We start from the raw sequence: 21915 nt of genomic DNA, 5'->3' as shown, positions 1-21915 counted from the left end.
ACATTAGCTATTCCTAAACAACTTTTTAGGACACATTACAATTTTGTAATTGCAAGTTACAAAAGAAATATACAGGCATATTAAGAAGACGAGTTGAAGAGTTTGCATTTGATATCCCGCTTTATCACTACCCTAATGAGTCTCAAAGCGGCTAACATTCTCCTTTCCCTTCCTCCCCCACAACAAACACTCTGTGAGGTGAGTGGGGCTGAGAGACTTCAGAGAAGGCTGCAAGCATTCACCAGCGAAATCAGTTTTGCCATTAAGCAGTTAAATATGGGTTGCAGGCCACAATCCATTTATTTGTGAGCAATTCCATGAAGGCGTTGGTTCTACTCCAAATGGAAGTTGTTAATGGCCAGAAAGATCTTATATACAGAACTGTAGGGTAAAAAAAAAATGTTCTGTTACATATTGGTAAAAGTCCAAAGAATCTGTGCTCATCTTTTGATTCTGGCAAGATGATTTCCCAAACAATTAAAATCTGGTCATTATAATTACATGCTGTTCCTAAACATGGTCACACCTGTATCTATATTTGTCTACCATGGCTTCAGAAACTGTGCATTTCATTAACATCTACAGACACATTTGCTGGTGCACATCTTTGAACAAGCAGGAGATACTTGGCGAGAAAGCTTTTTCAGCACTAACCAGGCCCAAAATAGCACCATTCCTGATTTACAGCAACATATATTTTCATTTACTAACTGATCCATTTATAAAGAAAAAAGACAGCTGATCCATTTAAAATCGGGTTGTCTCCATCCATCCAAGTCACGACAGCAATACCTGAAAAGCAAACCTCTCAGAGGTGCTCCTACAGAATACCCATTCAAAATATGTAATGGATAGTGGATGCCTGGCTTTCACATGCATTAATTGTCACAGCACTCATAGCATGGAGCACTGAAGGCCCTGACAGCTCACTTTTACATTCTAAGTGACATCTGCATTGAACAGAACAGAAATAAAGATTAAGGGAAACACCTGATGTGATAGCACTCAGCTTTACTTCAAAATGCAATATTTAAAAAGTACAGGTCTGTCTTCTTGTATTCTAAGTAAGAACTAATGTCAAAGCCTCGGAGGACTATAAGAATATGAAAAAGTACCAGCTGTTTTGTGGGCTTGTGCATTATAATCTTTCTTTCTTGCCACTAACAAGAGGTAAGAGCCATCTGCATGTAAGCCAAACCATGGTTTCCTGGGACAGCACAAAGCTTGGGATGCACTCACAGCTACTTTTTCTCCCCAGTCTTTTTAGTGAAGCACAACATCTAAGCCATGATCATAGCAGTATACCTGAAGGAGCGTCTCCACCTCCATCGTTCTGCCCAGAGACTGAGGTCCAGCGTTGAGGGCCTTCTGGTGGTTCCCTCGCTGCGAGAAGCCAAGTTACAGGGAACCAGGCAAAGGGCCTTCTCGGTAGTGGCACCCACCCTGTGGAACGCCCTCCCACCAGATGTCAAAGAGAAAATCAACTACCAGACTTTTAGAAGACATCTGAAGGCAGCCCTGTTTAGGGAAGCTTTTAATGTTTGACGGACTATTGTATTTTAATATTTTGTTGGAAGCAGCCCAGAGCGGCTGGGGAAACCCAGCCAGGTGGGCGGGGTATAAATAATAAATTATTATTATAATATTATTATGATCAAGCCCTTTCCTCCTTAACCACAATCTGAAGCCAAGGGCAAACCTTGGCTTCTAAATTCGGATTGTGACACAGGTGACCTTAACCCTTTCCTGCTTAAATTTGTCCTACCAAAAGCTGCCCTTTCTCCAGATTTGCCCTGATATGCATGCAACTTTTCCTAGTTGAGGCAAACAGTCACCTGGGAGTGGAATTTTCAACAAGACAAATTCCCACCAGCCCCAGCCAGCATGGCCAATGATCAGGGATGATGGAAGTTATAGACCAGCAATATCTAGAGGACCACAGGTTCGTGGTTAAACCACCTGCTCCCGTACTGTGGGCCCACTGCTGATTTCTATAACAGAAAAGGCATTAGGATTTTCAGTGGCTGTTTGGGGGGTGCTTTGCTACCTGTGTTTTCAAAGCACAAATGGGGGCACGTGTAAATTCAGAAGCCTTACACAGCTCTCTAACTAACTTTTTGTGCCTCTCCCAGAAAAAAACATTTGGCATTCATGGGATAATGTGTGAAGTCATCTTATGAAAATTTATATGCAGAAACAATGCGCCAGAATGGTTTGTGTGAATGTTCAAAAATGGATCCACAAGCAAAATCTTACATTTGTGTGGGAACCTACTTACGGGATAGGCTCTAGAAAATATTTTTTATCTAACAGAATTACTTACAAAACACACAGCCAGAACAACCAGGGGCAGAGTTTAGGGCTTTTTTAAAATCTTTGCAGATATTAAATAATTCTACACTATGCCAAGCTATGCATCCCTACTTTGCAAGAAAAGTGTACAAAGCTTGGGGCCTACTTTGCTCTAGTGAAATTCTGCTGTTAATTTACCTTTAGGAAATGTTATGCATCATTTTTTCAAATGCATTGCATGAACAAGCATTGAAGTACAGTGTAAGTGCTTTCAACTACTAAAGGGCTTTCAGCTACTGAAGAATCATTGAAATAAGTAGATTGGGAGTTACTTCACATTTTGCTCCTGTCTGTCCTCTGTTGTAGGCTTGTTAATAATATGGGTGTGTTTCACCAGCAGTATTAGGCATGTTTTCGTGTTAAGGGATGTTAAGATAATGGAGTTTAAGGGTGAGAAATGAACAGGGAGTCAGGAAAGACCACCATGAAGGACAGAAGGTGCTATGGCAGTGGGAGGCAGAGGTGGCAAATGGACAGGAGGCAAGTCAGACATCTTTGTGCCATCTCCACTGTTGCTCAACCTTAGGAAATCTGCTGGCTTAACTACAGCTCCCTTGGGTCTGAAAGTGCTGCTTGCAAGCACCATGTTGTGTAAGGGAAAGGTGTTAACAATCCTTGATCTGATCTAGGATGAGCATGCTGACTGTGTTTCTAGCATTAAGACTTCATGGAATGAAGAGTGAGATGTAAATATCTCCCCTGTGTATCCACCAGGTATCAGACACACAACACCAAGCAATTTGAGGGGTGGGGATGGGTGCAGTATCTGTAAAGATGGGTCTTTACAGATTCCATCTTCCTGGCAAGACACCTGATCAGCCACTTGTAATTGTCTATAGCTGCTCCTGGGGACTCAAGACAGGATTGAGTTTCTGTTATTGCATTATCTATACCGCTGCCTAACATTCTGCCTGTCTGGGCTGGCAGTAGAGGACCCCAAAACTTATGGTCTTTGGGAGCCTATAACATAAATGGGTTGGCTTGGGATTTTATGGCTGCTATAACAACCATGGATATGTGTCAAATGACATACAGTCCAACACATGCAACAGGACACACTTTAGATCTTATTTCATGTTCTGGTTTAGGACTATATTGATCTGTGACTGGGGGAGCCAATGACATTCTCCATTGTCATGACCAGATCTTTATCTGACAAAGATAAACCTTTTCACGGACATGGGTGAGAAACAGATTTAGGACTTACTCTGCAGCGGAGATGGTAGCAAAGAAATCTTACTTTTCCACAATTGCTTCTACACAATGTCGGCCAGTTGAGCTTTTCTGGGTAGCAAGGCTTGGGAGAACATGTGATAAGAAGTCAGAGGACTCAAAAGTTTGCTGTGACCAATTTAGATTAATTTTGCAGAGAAAAAACACTCGCATTCATACCAACTTGGATGATGTGGTTTGGGCAGAATCAAGAGACGGATGTAGCCAGGACACCATGTTGTCATGATTTATTAGACACGGTTCCATTTGTATAGCCTGAGGATGTGGACAAGCTTCCTGGAGTTTTGAGCTCCACCATTTGCTCCATGCATCCTGACCCTTGCCAGGTATTAAAATCTGAGCTCAACGTTTGGACTTCAGAGCCGGTGAATGCATCTCTGACAGACAATGCAAGAATCACAGCTAAAGAATCCCTGGCAGATGGCCATCCAACCTCTGCTTAAAAACCTGCAATGAAGGTGAGTCACTTTTTCATATTCTTATAGCCCAATACATTTACTCCTTTCACATTCCTTTCATATTCTTAGGGTTTGACATTGGCACGATCCCTAATTTCACTGCCACTCTATGGCAGTGGTCTTCAACTGGTCCAGACTTGGTCCAGAACAAAGGCCCATCTCTGAATCCCAATGGGATCCCACTTTCACTTTTGATTTGCACTTTAGTAAAAAGGCATGAGAATGTGGTTGGTCAGAAATGTGTATCTTATTAAGAAATGGCTCATTCACTTCCCCAGCCACATTGCAGTACGAAAGGATAATGATAAAATGAGCATCTCATCAGGAGAAAGTGTCCTAGTGGCTGTTTGGTTTGGTCAGCCTAAGCTGGAGTCCAACATGGTGGCAACAGTTTTAATACGATCTGCCTGCTTTGGCTTCTCAAACCACCTGTGGGTCCTCCTGATAACAGACAGCTGAGTACCGATTATGAGTTTATATACAGCTTGCGGCAGGGCAATGTTTAAAAAGGTCTTACATTTCAGGGATGAACACACCACTCATTCCTAACCGGTAAAGTCATAAGTTTGCATCTGTAAACCATTGCAATAACATTCTGAGGTATCACTAATACATAGGCAACAGAACGCAGCATATTAGAATACACAAATGACTCCAAACATACTTCAGGTTGAAACCTCTTCGCTGCTGAAATGAAGACCTCAAAGGCAAAGTAATGACGACATCACAATATACATAAATCAAGAACTGCATGTGGGTTTATTTTACACTTGAGAAAACAGTGGATTTAATTGTGTGAACCAAAAAAAAATGTACTGTACAATATTAATGATAAAACATCAAAATGTATAATTCATAGTGCATTGCTTGCTTTATTTTTATTTATTTATTTATTTTGTCAGATAGTTCCTTTGAGTACATGCATCTGGGAAGATGCAGGTGCCAGTAAAATTTCTCTATTTAACTCAAGCTGCAGGAACTAAATTTTATTCAAAAAAAGTGTGGTTTTACATTATATACACAGAAATTGAATATAAAATGACAATATAAAAAGTTAAAAGAGAAAAGCATACAGCCAGAAGGTACAAAGGAAGTTGAACAGTTTAAAATGGTACGATATGTAACATGTACTTTTTTTTTTCCTAAGCTGATGCTGGCAATTTACAAGGAACTGAATCCAACACTTGCCCCACTTTTTTCTGCTTTGTTTTAAATGTACCAATGCAGCACACTATAGAAAGGTCAGCTTGTACCAAAGCTTACATTTGTAAATAACTATAAACTGCAGTATCTTACAGGAAAAAAAGAAAAGGGGGGGGGAGCATTTGTACATTTTTTTTAAAATAACTTGCATACTTTTTTTTGCCAGCCAAGTGGCAATTTTCAGCATCCAGAGGATTTGGGCATAGTGGCAACTTGGTTTATTATTTTTATTTTCTTAAACATGACTGTGGTTTTCTAACCCCTTGAGCACTTCATAGCTTTTCATCATCGTCAAAGAACTGCATGCATCTTTTCTCTGCAAATCAGACTGCAATTTTCAAAAGGGCTTTTTTTGACATTTTAACACAGTTTTGTTAATATGAAATGCCTTTTTTAAAATTAAAACACAAAATCTTCTTTTGGGAAAGGCACAACAATGCTATTACAGTCCTCAGAGGGTTAAAAAAACTGACACTACGGGGTTCTGTGACCTTTATTGTCATGGCAACTTTGTAATTTTAGGATGTCTTTTTGTTATTGTTCTTTGTGTCTTTCTTTACGGCTAAATTAACGTCTCTCAATAGTGTCTCCCACTATATTCTACAAAAGATAGCTTAACATCAAGGACAGATGTTGAAAATAAAGGTCAGACTTTGACTCACAGAAAAAGAAAAGAAAGGTTTAAAAAAAACATGCACAGATCAGACAAAGAGCATATAAATATAACTACAAAATGTATGTAAGAAAAACCAAGGTCCAGATAGGCAGTTCAGCAACAAAAGTAAGACTGATTTCAGAGGCTCAGATCAGGCCTAGTGCAGTACTATGAAGAAGTTTAGTGCAATGTTCCTGTGGTCACTTGCATACCTGGCTGCTTACCTGGACGCTAATGTTTTTCTAACTCAGTTACATAGATCAGATGGTCCTCGGGGGACTTGCCATGTGTTTTACTAAGGTGCAGTTTCACTGCATGCTTGCTTGCAAAAGTTCGGTTACAGAGCTTACACTGGAATGTGGAGCCTGAGTCCTCCTCAGCAATTCCAAGTGAGCCTAAAGTCTTATTTGTGAGGACTTTTGAAACATTCTGCTGTTCTTGAATCTGATTTAGTGGCAATTTGGACAGGTCCTTCAAACTGAACCCTAAATGTGTCTCCAAGTGACTTATGTACGTAGAAGCAGTTCTGAACTGAGAGGCACAATCATTGCAAAAGAAAACAGGGTGACCTGTGTCCAAATTCTTTAAAAACTTAGTTCCACCTGTCCTCCTTAATTGATACTTCACATTGGCCAGCCAGTGGCTAATTGTGGTCATGGAAAGACCAGTAAACTTAGAGATATGTACCCGCTCCTGTGGGCCTAGGTCCGACATAATGTACTTGCCTTCAGGAGTCTCCCTCAAGCTAGAAGCAAACTGGGCTTGAAGGATTAGAAGATGCTGAGGGTTCCAGTTGGACTGCCTACCTTTCCTCTTGTGTACTGGTGACAGTTCGTCCAGCGTCTCCTCAAAGCTACTCCCATCCGCGTCAGATTTCTCTGACACGGAAGACGGTGTCGAAGACTTGGGGGTCAAGCGCCCTGTGAGGTTCTTTACCATGTCGGAAATATCCATCAGGGCACTTTCCCTCAGAGGAGATGAGACCGAATCAGTCACGCTGGAAACCAGGGGCTTGTTTTTGGACTTCGTTAAATCAATAGGCTGATCGCTGTTCTCGTAATAATACCGGTCAATAGCATCCGCTTGCTTGGCCGGAGTCGTCGAGTAAATGGGTTTGTCCAGCATACTGTTGCTAATTTTATATAACATAGCCAAAGGGTCCAAAGAAGGACTTACAGGGTTGGAAACTTTGCCTAAATGGGAATTCATGATGGATTGTAAAGCACTCAGTGGATTGATGAATGATGGCTCAGCTGAATGGTCTGTGATGATGCCCAAGTTATTACAGCCGTTTGTGACTTTTGCTTTAGGTAGCTCGGTACCGTTAAGTGCATGAGGATCTGCTGGACTGTCCTTCTTGACCTTCTGCACTTCTGTTTCAGGGCCCTTTTTTTGCTGCTGCTGCTGCTGTTGCTGCTGCTTGGTTTCCTCTGATTTTGGAAAGTCTTTGTTCTCCTTAGCAGCAGGTGACAATGGCTTGACTGGAGAACATTTCTCTTTCTCTGCAGGCTTTTCTTCTTTTTTTATATTGATTTTGCCCGTGACCTTCTCCACTAGCTCCTCCATTGCAGAGACATTGCTTTTGTGAGGGGGTGGCGTCAGGTTCCCTGGCGAATGGATCAGTGCGCTGTGTTCCGAAGACAAGGATTTTACGCTGCTGGCGTACGATGGCTGCATCTGAACACTCTGCACAGCTGGCTGAATGGGCTTAACAGTCCCCGGAAGCTGGTAAGCTGCATGAATGCTTGGATAGCCTCCCCACGAAGGTGCTCCATTCTGAGCCTTGCTTATAGCTGTTGTCACTGTATTTTCCAGGGATTTTAATATATCTATCCCACCTTTAGGGCTTTCATCTAGATCTTCCTCTCTGAGGTACTGATACACAGCCGTTGGCTCAAATTTTTCCGCAGAGTCCTCATTCTCTTCTTTAATCTTTTTGTCTGTTTCACTAGCGATCACCTTTTCCTTTTCCATGTCCTTCTTCTCCTCAGAAGTTGTAGATTCGGCCGGAGAATCGGGCTGCTTTTTAATATTTGCAGCTGGTAATCTCGTGTGTGTGGTGGGAGGCAAAGGTATGGACTGGATCTTTTCTTCTACCACAGGATCCAATACTAGCTGTTTCCCCTTTTTGGAAGCAGAATTAGTTACTTTCAAAAAATGTCCCGTGACCATCATGTGAGCAGTCAGCTGCTGCAAAGTGTCGTGAGAACTGCCGCACTCCATGCATTTTAGGATCTGGGCTTTGCGGGCCTCAAACTGCCAAGTGTAGCTAGCACCATTTTGATAGCCATAGCGGTTGTTTGGAGTCACGTAGGGGTTGGCAGTTTTCTGGTCCTTCCCTGCCTCGCTAAGTGTGCTCTCCGAAGTGATGGCCGTCGGCTCAGGTGAGCAAGGTGAAGCTAAGTCTTGAAGTGCTCGCTTTTTGGTAGAAGGCACCAGTTTGGTGATGGCTGGTACTGGTTCCTTCAGAGGCACTTTCTGGTAATGCTTTGTTTTGATCATGTGGACACTCAAGTCTTGCAAAGATTCAAAGGAATGGCCGCAGTACATGCACTTGAGCACTTTCTGGGCGTCCTCTTTGCCTTCCATTTCCATAAGTGATCGCTTTCTGGGCTTTGACCACCGTTTGGTCTTTTCAGCTTCTTTATCTCGGTTGTCATCCCGATAATGTCCAGTTTCATTCATGTGCACTGTTAGCTCCACTAGTGTGTCATATGCTGCACTGCAGTCTTTGCACCGGAACTTACTGGCACCAGTGAACACAGAACCATACAGTTTATTGTTTTGCCGGTAAAGCTGCACTGTGCTGAATAGACTAGGTTCTGGGAGAAGTCCGTATGAGGTCTGCTGCAGAGTTTTGGCTAATGCCGCTTGATGCCAGTCATAACCTGAGCCACCACTGTTATTGTTACTGTTACTAGTACTACTGATACTTGTAGTGATACTAGTGTTGGTACTGGTACTAGTACTGGTACTAGTACTAGTATTGGTACTTGGGGTAGTGATAGTAGAGTTGCTATTAGTGGTATTTTCCTTCTGGCTGTTTTCATTACTCTTTGATTTTTTTAAATCCAAAGCTAAACTAGACCAGCAAGACTCCGATAGTAAATTTGCATAGACAGCTTTTATTTGTGCCAAGCTGTCCTGTGGATAGGAAGCATTGTCCAAGCATTGGTGATCTTCTCTCTCGTCTTTGGAGGAAGTGCTTTTGAAATGAGCCAGCTGGTCACTGTTTTCGCTGAATGGCGACCCATAACCTGCGTCCTGATTCGTTGCTGTGCTGACTGGAGAGTTCTGGTAACTCTGAGCCTCTTTGATCTCCGTTTCATCATTGCACATGTAGTCAGTTTCCTGGATGTCCAGAGGTAGTCCGTCATCCTCCACGCTGTCTTCATCAATCTCTGCTGCTTTCAGTTCTTCCTCAGGAACATAAGCTAGAAAAATACATAAGAAAATAAAAATTCATTACAGAACGTACACATTTCGTTTCATTCCCACCACTGTTTCTACTACAGTGAGACTGAGGCTTACATTTTAGATCACATATCCCTATTTCTCAGCTTTATGAAGATGCACATCCTGTCAATTTAAGCATGGCATTCGGCATTTTCAGTTGCAATTAAAAATATACCATGACATTTCAGCAGGATTTATGTTTAACTAACAGAATAACCTGGTATGAATAAAGCTAAGAACTCATTCTTCAGCCACTTTTTCTGAATTGCAACACTTATTTTGCCACTGTAACTAATTGGGATTTTCTGGAATAAATTAGGTAAAAGGTTGTGTTTATTTTTTTATTTATTCATTTATTACATTTCTAAGTCTCATTTTATTTGTACAACTAAGGTCATCTGGTGAGTTTCAAAGGTAAGTAGGAATTTAAACTCAAATCTCTATCATCCAAGTCCAGCACTCGACATTACATACTACTTGAAGCACTCAACATGAGCAAAGAAGCATTTATAAAGTTATATGGTAATGAAGCAGGGTAGATGTAAAACAAATTTATCATGGAGATCAAATTAATCATCAATTATGAATTATTATTAAGAAGCGTGTACTACTGTTACTTATATTAGTCCATTAATGCGAACGAGTTGAAATGTTTATATTTTTTTCCCTTCCAAACAACCTTGTGAGTGGTGTTATAAAATAGCCCTAATTTTGATTAATTTTGAGATAGGAAGGCTGAGTTTAGAAAGGGAGTCTCCCTTCCAGTCTTAGAAATGGAAGACACAGGAGAAGCCTCTTTCATTGCCAAGGGCCAGGTGTAGCACCTTCTATGAAATGCTGTCTTATCTGGCACAAAATCATCAACCCTCTGATATACCTGTTGTCTCCAACCCTGACCTCCTGGGCCATCCCTGGATATCGCTTATTAAATTGGCAAATCATAACCCCAAGGTTCTGCTGTGAAGACCTGGCTGGCAGCTAATGTCTTCAGTTGCATGTTTATTTCCACCCTTTTGTTTGTTTTGCTAAGCTGGGAAGAAACAAGATCGTCTGCAAGTTTACTTCCAGGCTATCACCACTTCAGAATGTGTCACACCCATTCTTACTCAGCCAGACAAGATTTTAGACTTTGTTTTATTTTAATCATTAAACCCCAACTTGAGCACAAAAGCTGAAGCTTTGGGCTCCAGAAGCTGGGAATCTTTCAGACACAAAGAGACATCACTTTACTTCACAAAAGCAATTCTGTGAAACTTTTATCCTCCTTCTGTATCTCCCTTTCTGTTTTAGAAAAGACCCCTATACATCCAGTGCCTTGATCTCAAGTCACACAGATGATCAAGAAGTCCCAGTACCACTCATTTCAAAGATCTTTGCTCCAGAATTTTCCTAATTGGCTTAGAACCTGGTCCATCTTCTTCCAGTTCCGCCTTTCCTTTCCCACCCGTGAAGCAAGTCTCAGCATCCCATTGCTCTTTGACAAACCTCTTCTCCCATTCTTCCCAGCCAATCATCTGTCGTTGCCGCTTTCTCTCCTCGATTCCCAACTTCTAAGCATCCCAAAACATTGGATTCTTACATGTAAAGCACACAATGTTACCTCTACTATTGTTATTTTACAGATGGCTCAGATAATCACATTTATTCCTATAGTCCCACTGAGCTAGGAGTTACTTCCTGTTAAGTTTGTATAAGCAGCCTTAGAGCTATCTATGGTTGAAGATAAATTTGAACTTGCGTATCAGAGTTCCAAGATGGATAGTCCAATAGAGCACCTTGGCAATAATGGCAACTGAGCAAGAATATACACTTGGATTTGAAAGTAAGGTAAGAACAATTAGTCACTGGGCAAATCTGCTTTCCTCTACCCATTACTGAAAGGCTGAAATGTAAACGATGGTACAAATCGACAGGGGATTATTTTTATTAGCGTTCCTGTTATCACAACATTAATTTAAGAAGCATTAAGATTTATGCATCTGAAATGATGCATGGTCGGATATAAATAGCATTAAACATACCCCCACCAACCCAGTGACATCATTTATAGTGCAAAATTAGAGAATAGTTCATTTTTTTAAATGTTGAAACAGCTGTCAAAAAAGAGAGATACAAAAGGAACAATCCCAAGTATGGGGAGCCAATATAATTAATATTATAATATAATATAATATAATATAATATAATATAATATAGTTGAACCAGTGTGAAATCTGCTAGATCAGAACACCATTCAAGAGTGGGCTACTGCCAACTGAGTCAATCTAAGCCTGGAAGAGGGAAAACATGCCTTATAAACAGAATTTGATTTACAGCACCCTTTTTGCCAACATATGTTACGCCAGATTACCAGGTTATGTGACCAGGATGATCCAGTGTGTGCTTAGTCCTGCCCCTCTCCCTCGGAACACTCATTTTTTCAGGGCATATGTGCCACAAATCTTGGCTTAGCTACAGCTGAGCCAGAATGAAGGCACTGTGACGAATCCTAACTTGCTCATTCTGGCAGACTTGGGTTAGTATTGCACCCTATGGCAGTGCTTTGCTACTGAAGGCTCTATTCTATAGACTTAAAATATTTAGAATAAAAGGGAGGGGGGAATGAAAAAGTTTTAAACCTTAACAGATCAAAGAAATTTCATTAGGCAAAAGCTGGAGCACCTGGAAAATTATCGGTGTGATTTAGTTGACTTAAGAGAGCAATCCTATACACAAGAAGCTGGTGTCTTGAGTTACACTACCCTTTTTGCCAGCTTAATTTATATCAGGTTGCCAGGTCATGTGACCAACCTGAATGGGTTTTGGATCCAGCCTAAGTGCCCCCCACCCCGTCCAGTCCTACCCCCACCATGCCCCCTTTTCAGGGCTTACTCCAGTTTAAGATCTTCCAGGCTTGACTCAGTCAACCGAGTCCTGGCTGAGGTGGTATGGGGGACATATGCTGGTTTATTTCTGCCTAACATGAAGGTGAGGAAGTTAGGCCAGCATAATCTGGCTGCATGAGGACCTTCCTGGCTGAGCCAGAGATCTGCTGGATCCTAACCCACTCATCCCAGCAGATCCTCCTACAGGATTGCTCCTTAAGCCTGCTGATGACTGTTTTTGGACAATATAAAAAACAAGGGTTAATCTTGACAGCGATGGGCCACAGCCAACTTCGGGCTCAAATGCTCCCTCCTCTCCCCTCTTTCTCCAGCAGTGTTGCAAGGAGGCGACTGGAAGATTTTGCTTCCTTTTTGTGACCAGACTTGTCTTTTACCAAAATGGCCCAAACCTGAGAAACTACGGCTATATTAATTTTAGCTATGACTCCTTGTTTGAAATTTGTTTATTTCAAATGAATTAGGAAACTGCTTTTTTCCGGAAAACCAAAGTTAGTATCAACCACAGTTTAGGGTTCACATGCAATGCTTGACTGAAATTAATCAAAAGCGAAAGCTTCCAATTTCCTCCTTTCAAAAGCCTGTCGATCATTCCTGCCATGATAAATTATGGCTTACTGTGATGCCCAAACTACTACGATAACATGTGCAAGTGCCAAACAGTTTTTACATGGATTCTTCTTAATGGAGTTTCCTTGAAAAGCACCAAGCTAGTTTAAACAGTGTGGCTACTCACCAGGGTAAGTTTAACTGCAATATAGCTGAACAGGAAAAAAAAGGATCAGACATTACATTCTTAACATAGGCACAAAGGATGTAGGTGGATATTACAACTTCTCTGGGTATCCAGATCCTTGAAATTTTAATGGATTTACCATTAGTGGGTAAATCCATTTAAACTTAGTGGTTCCGTTTCCCACGAATAAAATGCTGTGTGTCTTCAGTTGCTGAAAGCAACTGAAATGCATTGTCGAATTAAACAATAACAAAAAAGGGATAGATATTGAAGGGACGTCATTATTGACTTACTGTGACAAGTTCCTCAGGGTAATCCTGCAGTGTTGACTTTGAATATTACATACCATTTTCTACACCTGAAGTATAAGCCCCAAGGTGCATTTAAATTATAAAGAGCTGGTGAAACCAAAGGTGACACCTTGCTACAGATTTTTGGCTCATACTAATGGTCTGCAGCACTTTAGCCTTTTGCTAAATCAGGTATGGGAAACCTGTGGCCTTCCATGTGTTGTTAGGCTCCAAGTCCCATCATCCTTGACCACTGGCCATGCTGCCTAGGGATGATGGGAGTTGGAGTCCAACAACACCTAGAATGCCACAGGTTCTCCATCTCTGTATTAAACTATGACACAGATATCACACAACAATTCTGGCAAGAGCAGTTGGCAGCGAAAACTAAAGTAAAATGAGAGATGAATACTTAAAGCTGACAAATATAAAGCATGCAACGGAATATCCAGCTTGATTATTGGCTTACAGTAAACATCAAACTTTGCTATTGTGATGCCACCTGGTGAAACGATATAATCTTACCAAATTACGTGTTTATCGGAATCAAACTATTTTTTAAACTAGCAAATGTGATATTCATGAGCAGATGGCCATTAGATCAAAATACATCTATTCTAAGGGCCCAATTCACAGAAGTGGCAGGCATGCACCCTAAGTGATAAACATAGATTTTTGCACTGTAGTAGAAATAATTTGTACGCCATGTCAGCTCCACTCTACTAGAAACCATACTTTGCTAGAAAAACCATGTCATACGTACTAATAGGTGAGTGTGTATATGTGTGTGTGTCAATGAGCTTAAGGATACAGGAAATCTTTTTCTTATACGTATTGTTCACAGAACATGGAAAAATATTTGAAATGAATTTTTGCACACAAAATGTATTTATGTATTAGGCATGTTGTGCATGCAGTGGCTCTGATCCAACCGAGAACCCAAGGAGCACCTGGAGCTCCACATTTACAGCTCTTTCAACATCCTGAGGAAAAGGGGCGTAGAAGCAATTGAATAGCGTCTCTTGCTCCCCCAATTCTAATTCTAATCTTTAGCGCACGGCCCCAGCTGCTAGATGAGAAATGGGTCTCAAGTATGTAGCACCTATTTGCCCACACAGTTCCCATCCAGCTAAAGAACCACGTGGGAAGCTTTCTTTTCCATAATCAGATCATCCTTAGCTAAATTGCGATGATCAGGAGCAATTCAGGAAAAGAGAAAGCAGCAAAACAGGATATAGTGAAAGGTGGGGTGGGGAAAAATTCCTGACTAATGCTGGGTGGGCTTTTCCCCACGAGATAATTCTAATTGCTTACTTTGCAGATTTCTTATTTTTAAAAGCATTGGGTTTTCCCCCATAAGGAATCTTCTTTTAAAAAAAAAATCTTAGAAACATATGCTAAGATGCAAGATATTCCCCTAGGTCTCATAATTCAACAGCATTCAACATTTCGAAAATCCGTGTGCCAAAAAAAGGAGGCCTGCTTATTCCCTTTCACCTACCAGCACAGTCCAGGGCTTTTCTGTTACTAAGATCCATTAGACCTCCCTCTCCTCCCACCAGACCTCATTTTATTTTACTAAAAGGGACCATTTTAAAAGAATGTGGTTTCTAGTAAACCACTGCTAATAACTGAAAAAGACGTTTGAAGAGAATAATACTGAATCTTATCAGGGCTAAGGAGACAAGGATCCAGGAAAATAAACAAAACTTAGTCCAAGTCTTTTCTGCAGGAAAGTGCAAGAAAAAGCCAGGGGTTATCTTTCTAGGTGGTATATAAGCCTAGATTGACATTGCCATTTGTTACTGTTAATGGGTGTGTGTGTGTGTGTGTGTGTGTGTGTGTGTGTGTACACAAAGATTCTCTTTCCCTCTCTCTCTCTCTCACACACACACCTATGGATAAAAGCCCATAAATTCAGTATTACAATATTTTACTTAAAGGTAGACACATAAGTTTATCCTGCCATTTACCTTGCTCTGCATTATCCCCTTTCATAGTTGTTGAGACTTACGGTAAAAGCCATCATGGCATTTCAGTCCAGCAGTGGCACATCATGTTTGCTTTGGAACACAATAGGAAATCAGCTTGCTACAGTTACTAGCCATTTAAAGGTTGCACCAAAATCAGTCCAACAGAAGAAACATCTTCTTATCCCTAAAATATCATTGTACAAACTGATGCTGCTTTAACACAGAGGTCCATCTGCCAGTGCTTTTGCAAAGAGACATAAGGTACACTCTTACACCCTGTGTTCTACCACGTCTGCACAGAAGAACATGGAATCAGGATCACAGTCACCCTAAGTGAGCTATTTAGGAGGTCTGATGCACACAAGGTTCCCTTATCCTCAAGGCTGCCCTCTCTATTAAAGTAAATAGGGCTCCATATACACACACAGAAGCTTTGTGCATTTGGGTACATATGAGGCTTTGCATCAGCCCATGTGTGCTTTTCCGTGGACTAGCATAGTAATGCTGAATTTTATTTTTAAAGGGTTTAGAAATGCATTGTTTTTAACATTCGTGCTGCAAAAATTGCTTGTGATTTTTAAAATGTTCTAAATTTCACACAGTACGGGGAAATGCACAAGTTTCTAACTTTGCAACAACATACACAGCTAAGCATACTGTATCAAGACCTTGTTACTGGATTTAAATAACAGAGAAGTTGCAACTGCTACCTAAAATAAATATGGCTGCAAACCTAAACACACGCACTGAAGACAGCAAGACTTACTTCTGAGTAAACATGCATAGAATTGCACCATTTTCATTACAAACTGCTACACAATAATATAATCTTGTGATACTTCAGTAAATACATATTGCAAAGTTAAAGCTCACTAGAAGTCTCTGAGAAAAAATTCACATAATTTATTTGCTGATCATTATTTTGTCTATAGGTATTTACATATCCTATAACCCTTCTTGGAATCAACACCAAACACTGCTCCCACACAGGCTGTACATATCTAGTTAATAATTACTCCGTAACACATATATTTTTGCTTACTCATTATCTGTGGTTGTGAACTGTACTATTGGTTGCAAGTCATGCATTTTTGCTGGGTGTAAAGATTTTCTTCTGTTATTTATACAACGTAACCTAGCCACAAACGAAGGGAAAAAGAAATCTCCATAAAAAGTTTGCTGTTCACCCACAAGTGAGAAAGACAAGCTTGAGCTTGAAATTTTGCTTTTTACTTACTTTGGTTTGTGGTGCCTATAAAATGAGAGAACATTATATATTTTTATTCATGTTACTTTGCTTGTTCTATAAAAGTTTATTATAAACTGCTGCTTATATCACACAATAATAATAATAATTACAAACTGTTTTTATATTGTCTACTATTATTGGACAAAATTAGCTTGCTTCGATGCTCACAATATGAGAGTGCCATACAGGGGAGCACAAAGCAATTCAGAACACACTTACTGCGTTGATTTTCAATGTTTAAAAAATATTCCTTATGTCAACTGAATTTACACAGCTATGCTACACTATACACATACACAGATGTGCATTTGTTAATATTATAATTCATCATGATTTAAATTATAGAATTGCCTTGGGGGGAATATTTCATTGAAATATTCCTGTTGCTGTAGGATAAATACTTAGGATTCAGAAATAATGTTTATAGTGAAAATGTTAACACAAATAATATATACTATTTCACAAGGTCGATGTCTTTTTTGTGTGTCTTTTTTTTTACACCTATAAAGTTGCTACTAACAGAGAATACTCCGAGAAATAGACAGTGATGTTTTTAAAAAGCTGTTTATTCAAATTAAAAGCTTTGAAATTTTGTCCTGCAATTGTTTGCAGTCAAATGCTGCAATATTCTACATCAAGAAAAGAGAAAGGCTTGCATTTAATTGCTACTATATGAAACTGTCAGGGAGGTCAGCTAATTATTTAATGCTGTGATAAAACATTTCCCACTGAATTTCTTCCTTTGGCTCCTGTGTCAGCACAGGTATTTTAAAAGTGTGATGCAGGGTTACATTTGTGGCCTGTAATCACAGAGAAATATTTAAACCAAGCACTCTATTCTGATTTCTAGATGCCTAAAAATATACTTGCAACAACCTATATTACAGTGTACAATGCAAGCAAGCCTCTCTTGTCTCTTTTTCTGTCTCTCTCTGTAATTTTGCAGGAGGGAAATCCTACAAATTACAGCTATAGGAAGACCGAGAGTATCTGTTTTCCTGTTTTCTATTATTACATCTTGTTAAAAATCTGTGCCCATATGATATGCCTTCTGGATGCCAATGTCTCCCCATAGATATGCTGTCATCTTTGTACAGCATTAAAATTTGTGTATTCTAATGTAAGTCGACACAAGGTGCTATATATTGTATGTGTTAGTGGTATAGCACATTGTGTTTGCTTCAGTGAGAAGGTGTACACTGTAAATAACCCAGACCATGTCTGAAAAGCCAAAAGCAAATTGGATAGGATAATGATAATGTATTGTGGGGGTGGGCAATTGTATAATATTATTTATTGAATACAGTGATACTGTTTCTTAGTCATGGTTCTGTTTAAATTGTTCTATTATTTTCTGCATACATTTATTCTATTCTGTTATACAAAACACACATTCCCCACAATCGTTATTTTAAAGGGGGCAAAAGATTATCATTATAGCAGCCACAACCGCTAAAATCTGTAAGAATTAGTGCCATTGAGTTCAACAAGAAATTGATTCCACACTGTTTTTAATTATTACTCAATTAAACTTCATGCAATTTCAGTGGTGCCAAATAATTATTTATTGAGGGCAAAATGTTTAAAACTTAATTTCAATATTGTAACTGAGCATATGTTTGTTTGTGTGTACTTCTGTTTCATAATCATAGCAACCCTGGTCACAAACAAGCTAAGGACGGTAGTTTTCAATGTAACATATTAAAATGAGAAATTTAGGGTGTAATCCTATGGCAGGGTCTGCTGGGATGTGCAACTTAGGATCTCTGGCTCGGCCGGCATTAAGTCTCCAACCCTAGCTCTGCTGAAGGTACTCCAGTGTAACTTCTCATCCCAGCGCAACCAGCTCAGCGAAAGCTAGTGTAAGTCCCCCCAAAAGGGGCACTGAGGGGCATAGTGGGAGGGAGACCACATTCAGCTTAGTCACATTACCTGGCAAGCCAGGATAGAACACTATTCCAAAGGCTGACTTTCCCTCTGCCAGACTTGGGCACAGGAGCAGTCCTGCAGCTAAACAGGGTTTGAATGTGCTCTAACTTTACATTAGCATGCTTTAAGCCAGCTTCTTGAGCATAGGGTAGTTCCCTTAATTCTGGTTGGAAACTGAAAACAGACACAGTATGTCATGTGCCCCGCATGTCCCTCTAGTCTCATTCATTTTAATATGTCTTGTGCAGAGAAGTTCATGGTAGAGTCTTTCTACATATAGGAAATGTGTAAAATCCTTCAGTTGTAACTGATCCTTTTCTTACTCTACACATGTCAAGCAAGTTAAGAACATGCTTAAATAATAATATGTATCAGCATGCTTATGCATATCTATATATTTTTGTAAAACAGGAAAACCCATTCATGCAGAATCTAAAACAAACTTTAAAGCAGATTTGCATTTTAGTTAACTCAACTACAGTGACCTTGAGGTTAAAAAACTGGCTTAAGCCCAATTTTTTTCAACTTCAAGTGCTTTGTGCTTCATGGTCTACCTCAAACTATGAACTGATAAATTTTGTGGATTCAGGAAAAGAATATTTCAAAGCAGTTTCCGGAATAATATCCAGTTAGAAATTCCCAACAATGAAAAGTATGAAGCAGAAAGTAAATAAAATGGTAACTGTTAAATATTTAGTGTACACAAAAATTGAGCATGAATCATTCTAGGGATTATAAGAAATGTAAGTATGTTGCATTATGTTTACATGCACATATTATATATTTATGATTTGTTTGTGACATTTGTACCTCACTTTTCTACCAGAAGATAATCAGAACTGTAAAATAACCAGACTCACTCTCTGTACTAATATACTCCCCCCCACCTCTGTTTCCTGAATCTCTTTCACACATGCATATAAAATTACTGAAGAACAAAAAGGTGATCACAAGTGAAGTGTAAGAGGCAGTTAAAAATAAAATAAAAGAATCACCACTTTTACAGAAGTAAGAAAAGGAGGCAAAATGCATGTGTTGTTTTTGTTTCGATGTGAAGCTCTGTAAGAGACTTGAAAGGTCTTCAAGACTATCAGTAGTTCTTCTGCATACTGGGCTGAATGCTAGCCCTTAAAGCAAAATGCATCTGAAAGCTTCCCATCTCTTCCCCTTCCATCACCTTCTCTTCTAGGCAATCCATCTACAACCATTTTCCTTACGTATTTGGATTGTCAAGGAGAACCGCAGATGAATCTGTCCATCCGATACCTTCCTCTGTCAAGAATATTTCATTGAAATGTTTGTTTTTATCCCTGCTGGCAACATTAGGATGGAAATATTTAACCTGTTTCCATTACTTATACAAATTACTATTACATGGTAGAACAGATGTCAGAATCACAACTGACTGCCATACATTCTTTATGTGGAGAAGAAGAAAAGTTGTTAAGAGCATGCTCTTTAACACCATGTCCTCTCTTTTACCTGATTCATTAACTTCCACCATCAACATTTAACTTCCTTTCTGTTTCCATCTTTTCTCAAGCTGCTTTCATTTGGAAGCAAAGTCTTTCAGAAATATATATGTTTGATCAAGTGTTCTAAGAGGTTGCAGGAAAGAAAAGAGTGGGGAGTGAGGTGGGAGGGGGGGAGAAAACCCAACATCTTGTCAAAAACGTTATTTCTCTAACAGAGATGATGAAAAAGAAGTCAGTTAAGATGCTGGTACTCAAAGATGGCTGTCACTTCAGATAGAAGATGGCACAACTCACCTAGACAGGTGACACTTTGGTTGAGCAAAGGGTTACTGCATTATTGAGAACACCAGAGATCAGGATGACAAAGACTCAAGGGCCAGGATGCCTAGGGCACCTTAAGTAGTGAAATCAGCAGGCAGGTGGATTTCAGCCTCCATTTGCATCATCTCCAGATTTAAATAAGGGTCTCAGGCAGCAGTATTGGGAAATAATTCTACTTCCGACCTCAGGGAACCACTGCTCACCAGAGTAGACTATACAGGGCATGGTGGACCCAATGATCTCACTCAATACGAAGGCAACTTAATATGTTCAACTTACTGCAAAGTATGAAACCAAAGCTTCTTGATGGCAAGGCTACTTTTTTACTCCATAGTAGTAAAAATAAAGGCGGGGTGGAGCTACAGAGCTCCCAAACCAACTTTCTAGCTTATTCCAAAAAAAGCTGCAGATTCTCACTTCTGGAAAAAAAAATATTGAGAAGTATGTTTGCTAATTCACTGAATAGCAACGAGGAAATTCTCTCTCCAAGTGAACTCAATTGCAAAAAAATCATTTGGTTTTGAGTAATAGTTGTAGACTGCAAGAGGGTAATCTTCCTCCCGCTTTCTGAATTCTCCATATATTAAGGCGGCCTTCGCTATGCTGCTGAGCACAACGATGGGTTGGAATGATAGCATCACGGCAGATGGGGCTGAAGCTACCAGTTCTTTTTATATATGCACATTTTTAAAGTTACATTTTACTTGGGTACCTCTGACAGTGGGATCTTTGGCTCCATTTAAAATGTTTGTTTTGTTCCAGTGTTCATTGGATAGCATGCTGCAAATGTCCAATGGTTTTAAAAAAGAAACAAAACTATTATTACAGCTATTGCAGAAGTGTTTGTCACTGGGTTTTCTGTACACTTAGACCACAGGAAAGGTCTAAAAGTATGCAAATGTGTGTGGGGGTTTTTAATTACAATTTGTCTTACAATAGAACAATATTGTTCAAGGGATAAGGAAAGCTAGAGAAACTGCGTTCTACATTTCTACATAGCTGCTTAGCAAGTCCTCCCACCTCCACAAAAATGACTGTTTAGCACACTGCACAGCTGAAATATTAAGTACAGTACAGTATATCTTTTCACGAATACTGGTATTAAGTAGCAGCAAAAAAGGAAAGGTTGTAAACTATATGCAAACACATTCTCAATGTATCAAGATCTGCTAAATGCCAAACATGCAACATTTTCAAAAGAATGCGAAAACTCTATTAACCAATTACCTTTGACTTTGATTCCCTCTCCAATTTCTAGTATGAATGTTTGGTAGGAATATTGGCACATGCAGTTTGAACACTGTGCTCACTTTGGCAAACTCCCACTGACTAAAAGGAATCATACTCTGCTGAGAACTGAGTGAAAACAGAATAAAGATTTTGAGATTTGGCCAATTCTGAGTATTTGTCCCTGAGGAAAACCATACAGATAGCCCCACTGTAACTGTAGACATAGTAACTCTTTGCTTTAATTTCCTGTTTTAAAAGCTAGCAAAGGACAAGGGGAAAGACACAGAAGCCCTTTGGGTAATACAATCTTACATGTAGCTACATCCCTACCCCTGCAAGAGTTCACAACCGTAGTGAGTACGCAGTAAGTATAATAATAAAAAGAAGGCAAGGAGATGAAAGGAAAGAAAGACGAGGTTTTTGGTGTGTGTGTCTGCTTTTTAAGAAAGATGAAATCTTGCTGTAGAAGAGCC

The 21915-nt window shown here is 39.8% G+C and overlaps 1 protein-coding gene across 2 annotated transcripts in view; it reads right to left on the bottom strand.

Annotated features, from left to right (window-relative positions):
• Nucleotides 1-4779: 4779 nt before the first annotated feature.
• The window catches only part of TSHZ1 (teashirt zinc finger homeobox 1), a 77693-nt gene continuing 60557 nt past the window's right edge, over nt 4780-21915 (bottom strand). For both annotated transcript variants that reach the window (XM_053396661.1, XM_053396662.1), the window contains exon 2: nt 4780-9335. In XM_053396661.1, coding sequence (XP_053252636.1) covers nt 6133-9335 — 3203 coding nt within the window. In that variant the 3' untranslated portion in view covers nt 4780-6132. The remainder of the gene's footprint in view (nt 9336-21915) is intronic.

Source organism: Podarcis raffonei, chromosome 7 (genome assembly GCF_027172205.1).
Source record: "Podarcis raffonei isolate rPodRaf1 chromosome 7, rPodRaf1.pri, whole genome shotgun sequence".
In the NCBI taxonomy this organism is placed as follows: domain Eukaryota; kingdom Metazoa; phylum Chordata; class Lepidosauria; order Squamata; family Lacertidae; genus Podarcis; species Podarcis raffonei.
This window is presented reverse-complemented; position numbering and strand designations above follow the sequence as displayed.